Genomic DNA, 8,676 nt, shown 5'->3' with positions numbered 1-8,676 from the left:
GGCACAAAGTGCTCATGAGAACTGGCAGCCAAGGGCTGTAGTACTGAAAGGTGCCTTTGGCAGCCCTGTGCTGCACCCCTCAGCTCTGATACCAGTCCTCTGGGCAGGAGAAGCAATCTCAGATTTAGAGAAGAGTCTTAGGAGATTCTGAGATTCTGCTGCCACAGGAAGGTGTGTAATATTTTGGTGTCTTTATTCCCCAGTCTGTCAGAGCAGACTAACTACTGACTTGACTTCATGAGCACAAGTCCCTGGTGCTGCTGAGCTTCCCAGCCCCTGCTCTCCACCATGGACCAGGACTACGAGCGGCGTCTCCTCCGCCAGATCAACATCCAGAATGAGAACACCATGCCTTGTGTGAGTGCAGAGGGGCTGTGGCCAAGTGCTCTCCCTCTGAACATTAACCTGTTGTCTGTCTTGCCTGTCACTGTGTTCCTTTGAGCTTTGGAAAGGTGTGGGACCTCTCTGAAGCAAGCCTGAGTCTTTGTTGGGCTCTGAGCAGGTGTGAGCTCCTGAGCTGTTAGAGGAACAATCAAATGACTCCAACGAAGCTTTTGAATCTATAAACTCAGTTCAGGTTGCAAAAAAGGAGTTAAGATATTTTTGTGTAGCTCAGTAACATGGTTTTACTAAATCTCAGGACACCTGAAATGTAAAAAGTTGGAGGGCAACAAACTATCCAGACACTGCACCAGGGAGCTGGTGGGGTGGGTGTCCCTGGAGATACTGAACACTCAGCTGGGTGAGGTTGTGACCTTCAGTGGGACTTGGAAATTAGCCCTGTTCTGAGCTGGGGTCCTTTACAGACACAAATTATTCTATGAAAAGGAATGTGGCTGCAGTTGAGGCATCTGCTGCTTGCCCTGCAAGCAGTCTGGCCACTCCAGCCTTTCACACAGTTGCCTTGACAATGTCAGCTTGAGGAGGAGCAGTGAGGAGGAGGCTCTTTAATTGCTGCTTCTGACAGAAGCTCCTATGACAGGTGGACTTTGACGTGCTCACCAGGCCTGTTAAGGGGATAAACTAATGCTTGGCTCTGCTACTGGGGCATATCCAGCTCTGACAAGACCTCACTGGTGTTTTTCAAGCCCCTGCTGTGATCAACACTTGGTTTTGTGTCTTTTATTCTTTCATTCAGGTAGCAGAGATGAGAAGGACCCTGACCCCTTCCAATTCTCCGATGTCTTCTCCTAGTAAGCATGGTGACAGATTCATCCCCTCAAGAGCTGGGGCCAACTGGAGCATCAACTTCCACAGAATAAATGTAAGTTTTGCCTCCCCTCTCCTGAAGCTCAGTCTTGGAACTGAGGAAAAGGTGCATTTTATTTTGGCTGGCATAATTATTCTGCTTATCTTCTGCACCGTGGTCTTCTGCTGCCCAAAAAAAGTTCCTCTGAAAGCATGTCTTCAAACAGGCTGTCCCTGTGGCCCAGGAGACTTCTTCCTGTGTTTCTGTAGAGATTTCTGTGTGGTGACAGCATGTCCCTGCCTTTCAGGAAAATGAAAAATCACCAAGTCAAAACAGGAAAGCAAAGGATGCGACGTCAGACAATGGCAAAGGTCAGCTCACCTTCCTACCCCCTGGGCCATGCCTGCAGCCCTCACCTCAGGCTCTGGGAGAGTTGGGGAGTGGAGGCAATGCTGGCACTTGGCTTGCACAGGAACTGCTGGTGTTTTAGGAGGTGACCACATGACAAGAGTTCATGCCAGGTCACCTCGGGAGGCTTCCGATGGGCAGCTGGGAATGAGGGGCTGTTTGTATCCCTTGGTTTATCATGCCATGGGAGCTCTTTCCTGAGGGAGCAGAGAGAAGGGGAGCTTGCTGCTCCTTCTGGTTTGAGACTGGGATGCCAGGCTTCTCTGGAGGCCCTGGGAGTGAACAAGTCAGGCAGACAGACTCACAGAGACATTAAGGTTGGAAAAGACCTCTAAGATCATAGAGTCCAACCATCAACCCAACACTCCTGTGACCACTAAACCATGTCCTGAAGTGCCACATCTACACATTTACTGAACCCCTCCAGGGCTGGGGACTCCAGCACCTCCCTGGGCATCCTGGGACAACCCCTCACCACTCTGCCAGGGAAGGAATTCTCCCTAATATCCAATAAAAAACTCCCCTGGGGCATTTTAAGCCCATTTCCTCTCCCCCTATCTAGTTACTCAGGAGAAGTAATCTTGTTACTAATGTTAGTTACCTGGGGAGCTTGATCATGCCACTCCCTGCAGAGCTCTTTGCTCTGAGTCCTTCACCTAAGCACTCTTCTGGGTTCACAGATGGCCTTGCTTACTCTGCCTTGCTGAAGAATGAGCTCTTAGGAGCAGGGATTGAGAAGGTGCAAGACCCACAGACAGAGGACAGGAGGCTGCAGCCATCCACCCCAGAGAAGAAGTCTCTCTTCACTGTAAGCTGGTTACTTTGTGGTAGAACCAGAGGGGGCTGCACACGTGTGTCATGGAGGCAGAGCACACAGTTCTGCCAAGCTGCTAGTGGAAGTGAGGACGTGTTGTGGCTCAGCTTAGATAAGCTGTTGGTAACAAAATTTAGTGACCTGTAAAGAGAACACAGGTACCTGCAGCAAGCTTCATACTTCCTGCTGCTCTGCTGGCAGGAAAGCTGAATGGAAACAAGCTTTTATGGACTGAACACTGTCCAAAACAATAAATAACCAAATCAAACTTTTGGGCTTGTATGGAGATGAGGGTTTTGCCCAGTTCTGGAGCACGTGGGAAAGGGAGGAACTGAAAATCTGTGGGTGTTGGAGTCAGCTCAGCATTGGGCACCTGTGGATGTCACAGGGGACCCCTTGGCCCTGCTGGGGTTCTTAGTAGGTGTGTTTCTTTTATGCAGTACTCACTCAGCACAAAACGCTCGAGTCCAGATGATGGCAACGAGGTCTCACCATATTCCCTGTCTCCTGTGAGCAACAAGAGGTAATGCTGATTCTCCAGACTGCCAGAAGGGAAGGGCTGGGACAGAGGGCTCAGTGCAGTTCTCTAGGGCCCCTTTCTAAGGCACCCAAAATTCTGTGAGTTGGTTTTGGAAACCTGGGGAGATAGTAAGTAAAAACAGTCAAGTTCTCAGAATTTCTGTAGGTGCCCAGCCTGCCTAGATGTGTAATATGTCCTTGCCAGCTTTCAGCACTCAGTTCACCTTGCTGCTCCCTGGCTCCTTTATAGAAAGAGCCCAATTCTTTGCAGTGTCACCTGCTGGGAAGATTTTTATGGCTGTTTGTGATTTACTCTAGAAATATAGGTATGCTCAGAGTGGCTACACCTGTATCTACCATCTGCTGTGACATGTAAGATCCTGGAGTTCCTTTTATATCTGTTTTTGTAAACAGTCAGAAGCTGCTAAGATCACCTCGAAAACCAACTCGGAAAATCTCAAAGATTCCTTTCAAAGTGCTGGATGCCCCAGAGCTGCAGGATGATTTCTACCTGAACCTGGTGGACTGGTCCTCTCTGAACGTCCTCAGTGTTGGCCTCGGGACTTGTGTTTACCTGTGGAGTGCTTGTACCAGCCAGGTGAGTGGTCCTCAGTGGCTGGGGAGTGAACTGCCTGTTGCTGTTCAGGCCTTTTCCAGCCCAGAGCATCTTTCAGAGCTATGGAACGTGCTGTGAGAGGGGTTCAGCACTTGGAATGCTCTGTCCCAAGCCAGGCAGTAGCCTGTGGGACAACTCACAGCATCTGGCAGTAGCATGACAATGTTTCCTGTTCTGGCCTGTCCTGCCTCCTAGGTAACCCGACTGTGTGATCTCTCTGTGGAAGGAGACTCTGTCACATCCGTGGGCTGGTCAGAAAGGGTGAGTATGACAGTGTCAGCATGTGAAACACTTGTAACTTAGGCATTGTCACTGTAGCTGTGCAGCTCTTCCTCACAGGCTTTAACTCCTTGGGTTATTTTCCTGTATTTCTCCATGCTCCCTCTGTGCCTCACAAATCAAACGTGTTTTCCTGTCTCCACTGTTTTCCCTCTGCTAAATGAGAAGGGATGGAGAGCAGCCTCTTGTATCTTGAGGTTCTTGAGGCATTTTCTATGAGGTGTGGGAGGGAGAAAGGAGCTGGTGTGCTTCTCCAGCTCTTAACAATAAAATGCTACAATAAATAGATCTTATTTATTTAAATATATCCAGGCTGCTTTGCTGTCTCAGTAGGGAAAAGGTGTAAGAGGGAAGAACTCTGGATGCTTTCCATCTTGTGGGATTTATCCCAAGTCTTTTCCTCAGCTTGTAGTTTTTGTTTCATTTTCTCTTTGCTGACTGCTTCACTGATCATGGTTTTCTGTTTGTCTAGGGGAACTTGGTAGCTGTTGGCACTCACAAGGGCTTTGTGCAGATCTGGGATGCAGCTGCAGGAAAAAAGCTCTCCATGCTAGAGGGGCACACGGCCAGAGTCGGTAGGGAGGCTTCACACACTTCATTTCTTCATGGTTGAACTTCTCCCTTGTGAGCAAGGGATCCACCTGAAATAGTAGAGCTCAAAAAGCCCCAGAATTGATATTTATCCCCTGCTATGTCTTGAGCAGCCTTCAAGCTGTTATCATCTGGTAATTGTGGTGTTCTGATCCTGGGTGTGGTGGTGTTTGAGCATTGCAGCAGGTGTTTATTCCACGTCTGAGGCATTTTTAGGTTTGGTTACAACATCTATTTTTTTACTGCCACTGGCTTCCTGTTTCAGCCTCACTGTGCTCTGCACTGAGATTTCTACTTCCCTTATTCTGCAGGGGCTGATTTTTACATTTATTTTTTTCTCAGAGAGGCATTGTGAATCTGAACACTGGAGTGAAATTTGGGTAGCAGAGTCACCTTCCAAATTCTGCTTGTGTGCTTTGCTGCACTGTGAATTTGGATTAGTGATCTCAGTCAGTTTGTGTAGGTTGATCTTTATCTGAACACTCTTCCAGCACTTCAGACAGTGGGTACAGGGGGGGTCTGTAAGCACTGAGCTGGCTGGGGGGGTTTGGATTGGCTTTTTGCTCCTGGGGGTGGTCGGTGGGTATGTTTTCAAGCCCCAGCAGCTCTGCTGGCTGTGTTCTGCCTGCCTGCCCCCAGCCCACGGCCTCCTGCTCTGCCTGTCCAGGTGCCCTGGCGTGGAACGCGGACCAGCTCTCCTCGGGGAGCAGGGACAGGATGATCCTGCAGAGGGACATTCGCACCCCCCCCCTGCAGTCGGAGCGGCGGCTCCAGGGCCACAGGCAGGAGGTCTGTGGGCTCAAGTGGTCTACAGACCACCAGCTCCTGGCCTCTGGAGGAAATGATAACAAGGTATGGTGCTTCCGAGGAGCCGAGCGAGGCTGCGTGGCTCCTGACCTGCTCTGAGGAGTGTCAGACTTTGCTGAAGGATATTTGGCCTCCCTGAAAGGGGGTTTTTGTTTCGGTTGTTGGAGTGTGTCCAAACATGAATCATGCTAAGCTTCTGTTCAGTGCCCTCTCTAATCAAATAGAAAAGGCAAATTTAATTCTGCATCTGTATTTGGCTAATTAAAGCTATAGCTTGATTCAGGGCTTTGAGTTCAGCAAAGCTGCTCCTAAGCTCTGCTTCCTGACTTTGTTTAGGTGGTGTATAGTGGAGTTTGTTGTGATAACGTTCATGGATGCAGAAGGAAACTGAGTTTAGAGCTATGCAAGTTCCAAGAGCTGTAGTGCAGACTCGTAGTTCACTGAGCAGCATATGGAAGGAGCATCTGTTAGGAGAAGCAGTGTTCAGAACCCTTTGGAGCAGGTTGCTAGGTAATGAATTTGCCCAGTGACAGCATGGTTGTACCGAGTTCCTCCAGCTCAGAATAACTCCTAATGAACTTGAGCATATTTCTAAATGTGTTCTGGAACAATACAGCCCTAAAAACAAAAGAAGAGCTTGAGTTTCAGTCGGGTGTCACCATGTCCTTGGCTTCATAAGCTTCCCTTAAGGACAGTGAGCTTCCTTGTGGCCCAGTGGTAGAACAGCTCCTCAGCTGAGCGTGGTGGCCAGGTGGGACTGGCTTCAGATCTGCAGAGACTTGGGCAGAGCTGTGGGAAATCACCCCTTGCCCAGCTGTCCTCAGTCCCAGGGCAGCGTGCTGGCTCGGGGGCGCAGCGGAGCCGCCAGCGCAGCGCAGGTTCCATCCCTTTCCCTCCTGGCAGCTCCTGGTGTGGAACCACTCCAGCCTGAGCCCCGTGCAGCAGTACACGGAGCACCTGGCAGCAGTCAAGGCCATCGCCTGGTCCCCACACCAGCACGGGCTGCTGGCCTCGGGCGGCGGCACCGCCGACCGCTGCATCCGCTTCTGGAACACGCTGACGGGGCAGCCCCTGCAGTGCATCGACACGGGCTCCCAGGTCTGCAACCTGGCCTGGTCCAAGCACGCCAACGAGCTGGTGAGCCCCTCCCCTGAGTCCCCTCCTGCTGCCCGCCTCCCTCTGGCAGCAAGCCCTGACCCCGTGCTCCCCTCTCCCCCGGCAGGTGAGCACCCACGGCTACTCGCAGAACCAGATCCTCGTCTGGAAGTACCCCTCCTTAACTCAAGTAGCCAAGCTAACGGGGCACTCCTACCGAGTCCTGTATCTGGTGAGTGATGGCTCTGGCAGCTTCTGCAGCTGCCTCCCTGGCCCTGCCTGAGCTGAGGTGAGCCCCGAGGCTGCTGTCTTACTGGGAGCTGCCTCTGCTCTGGGTGGAGGCACGAGGGCTGCCCTGCAAGCCAGGAAGAACGCCGTGTATCTGGTTTCCTTGCCTGCAAGGGATGCTTTGACTTGCTGCTATGGAAATGTGAGGCTTTATTAATGACTAGCAAAGCCTGCCAAAACTCTTCTGAGGAAGCACAGGCATCTCTTCTCGTTCCCTTAAGACTCACAGGCTTTTTCACTGGTGGCTGCCAGCAGGGGAAGAATCTGATGCTTTCAGTCCTCCTCATTTGTCATCAGAATGCTTGGTGCAGTTAATCCACACTGATCTCATACCTGTTTTTTTTCCTGTTCTGCAGCTTTCAGCGGGTTCATAACAGAGATGATAAATGTGCTGATACTGGTTGGGGAGGTAGATTCTAACACAAGCAGCTCACTGGCCCTGGCCAGCTCTGTTGTGTCACTCCTCCTGCCTCAACACCTATGTATAATCCAAGGGGGCATAGCCTCAATTACAAACAGCTTGCTCCTCTTAACACAAGAATCCTTTTTATGCTAATTCCACTTGTGCATCCATAAGTGAGACACAAGTGCTTGAATTGGCACCTGCTGAGAAAAGGTGAGGAACGTGAAAGCAGAGGCAGCTGTTTGGTGCCTCACTGCCAGGCTAGGAAGGAGAGCTGAATCTCTCTGGTGTGTATGAGGTGGTAAAGGCTGCTCTCTTGCCCCCAGGCGATGTCCCCTGATGGGGAGGCCATAGTGACAGGAGCTGGGGACGAAACCTTGCGCTTCTGGAACGTTTTCAGTAAAACTCGCTCCACCAAGGTAAGGCTGGGGGGGGCGGGGGCTGCAGCTGCACCCTGAGGAGGCTCAGGATTTGGGGGTGAAGTCAGCCTGAGTTTGCTCTGTTAACTCGCTCCACCAAGGTAAGGCTGGGGGTGGGGTGGGGGGGCTGCAGCTGCACCCTGAGGAAGCTCAGGATTTGGGGGTGAAGTCAGCCCGAGTTTGCTCTGTTCTGCAGCCTTGCCTCTGGGCTGGTCACTGTACGCATGGATGCAGTGAAGGGTTAAACTTTGTTGAGACATGAAGGGGTTTGTGGTCACTGGATGAAATAAAAGGCTGCCTCTGTGTGCCCAGGGCAGTGTGACAGAACATCCTTCTCCTGGCTTTTGCAGGGACACACACAGCAGCAGTTCAGGGAGCTCACCCTGAGCCCACCATCTGCCCTGCTGGCGTGCTGCTGTGCCCTGACACACCCTCAGAGGGGATTGTCCCCCAGCCCCTTAGAACAACTGCCTAAAATGGTGGCTGGGGTGGAAATGGGATCATGGATGGTGCCACTGACAGCTCACCATCCTTGAAACCAGGTTGTGCCAGGCACTCAGAGCTGTTCTGGCTGTCTAGCAGAGGAAAGCTGCAGGGAGAGGTTGAGAGATGGAGATGTGGTGTTGCTCACTGCCTGTGGCTTCTGAGAGCTCTGGGGTGCAGCTTCCCACAGAGCTGTGGGCCTGGGACACTTGCCTGCCACGCTGCTTGTTATCAGCTGGAATAAAAACCTCACAGGGACATTTATGGACTTTGAATGGTGAGCTCAGACATGCCCTGAGCTAGAGATACCTCACCTGCAACAGAAAAGCAGGTGAAGTGCTGCAGCCCAGCTGTGGAGTACTCAGCCCCTGCTTTGTCCTCTCTCGGCAGGAGTCCGTATCCGTCCTCAACCTCTTCACCAGGATACGATAGAGCCCAGCAGCCAGACCAGGAGACTGCAGCTGCCATACCAGGACAGAACCACTACCTTGGTGTGCATGGAACTCCAGACGACCAGCCAGAAGGGGAGGCAGAGCCAGCAGGGCTCATTAAACATGTCCTTGTGAACCCTGCTGGGCAGTGCTTGGGATGGGCTTGGGGAGGGGAGGAAACTGCCGGAGGTTTGCGGAGCCGTCCTTGGTGAAGGGGAAGGGGCCCAAAGCAGCATCCTCCAGCCCTCCTGATCTGTGCTGGAGCACACGGACCCCTCAGACCAGACCAAGACCATCCCAACTGCTGTGTTGTCTCCTCCTGGGAGAGACAGGA

At 51.8% G+C, this 8,676-nt stretch overlaps 1 protein-coding gene across 4 annotated transcripts; it reads left to right on the top strand.

Moving 5' to 3' along the window:
* Window positions 1-213: 213 nt before the first annotated feature.
* FZR1 (fizzy/cell division cycle 20 related 1 (Drosophila)) lies at window positions 214-8,343 on the top strand. Of its 4 annotated transcripts, none has more exons than XM_008942092.1 (13): window positions 214-357; window positions 1,139-1,264; window positions 1,497-1,560; window positions 2,278-2,405; window positions 2,852-2,934; window positions 3,345-3,528; window positions 3,742-3,807; window positions 4,298-4,400; window positions 5,084-5,268; window positions 6,127-6,360; window positions 6,446-6,550; window positions 7,336-7,428; window positions 8,302-8,343. In XM_008942092.1, exons 1-13 carry the CDS (start codon window positions 289-291, stop codon window positions 8,341-8,343), a joined length of 1,482 nt encoding a protein of 493 aa, XP_008940340.1. In that variant the 5' UTR covers window positions 214-288. The 4 variants fall into 4 exon arrangements, with proteins under 4 accessions (XP_008940340.1, XP_008940341.1, XP_008940339.1 ...); XM_008942093.1 differs by having other exon boundaries at window positions 289-361; window positions 1,143-1,264; XM_008942091.1 differs by having other exon boundaries at window positions 289-361; window positions 1,143-1,264; window positions 7,336-7,443.
* Window positions 8,344-8,676: the final 333 nt, after the last annotated feature.

This window comes from Merops nubicus, unplaced genomic scaffold, assembly GCF_000691845.1.
Source record: "Merops nubicus isolate BGI_N331 unplaced genomic scaffold, ASM69184v1 scaffold2076, whole genome shotgun sequence".
Lineage (NCBI taxonomy): Eukaryota > Metazoa > Chordata > Aves > Coraciiformes > Meropidae > Merops > Merops nubicus.
The sequence above is the reverse complement of the archived record's forward strand: the minus strand, read 5'-3'. Positions and strand labels throughout refer to the sequence as shown.

Bases quoted from the DNA above. Each gene is read 5' to 3' on its own strand.
- FZR1 (XM_008942091.1), top strand. From the start codon at position 289: ATGGACCAGGACTACGAGCGGCGTCTCCTCCGCCAGATCAACATCCAG. The intron at 1,561-2,277 runs GTCAGCTCACCT...CTGGGTTCACAG, and splicing joins GACGTCAGACAATGGCAAAG to ATGGCCTTGCTTACTCTGCC. The intron at 3,808-4,297 runs GTGAGTATGACA...CTGTTTGTCTAG, and splicing joins CCGTGGGCTGGTCAGAAAGG to GGGAACTTGGTAGCTGTTGG.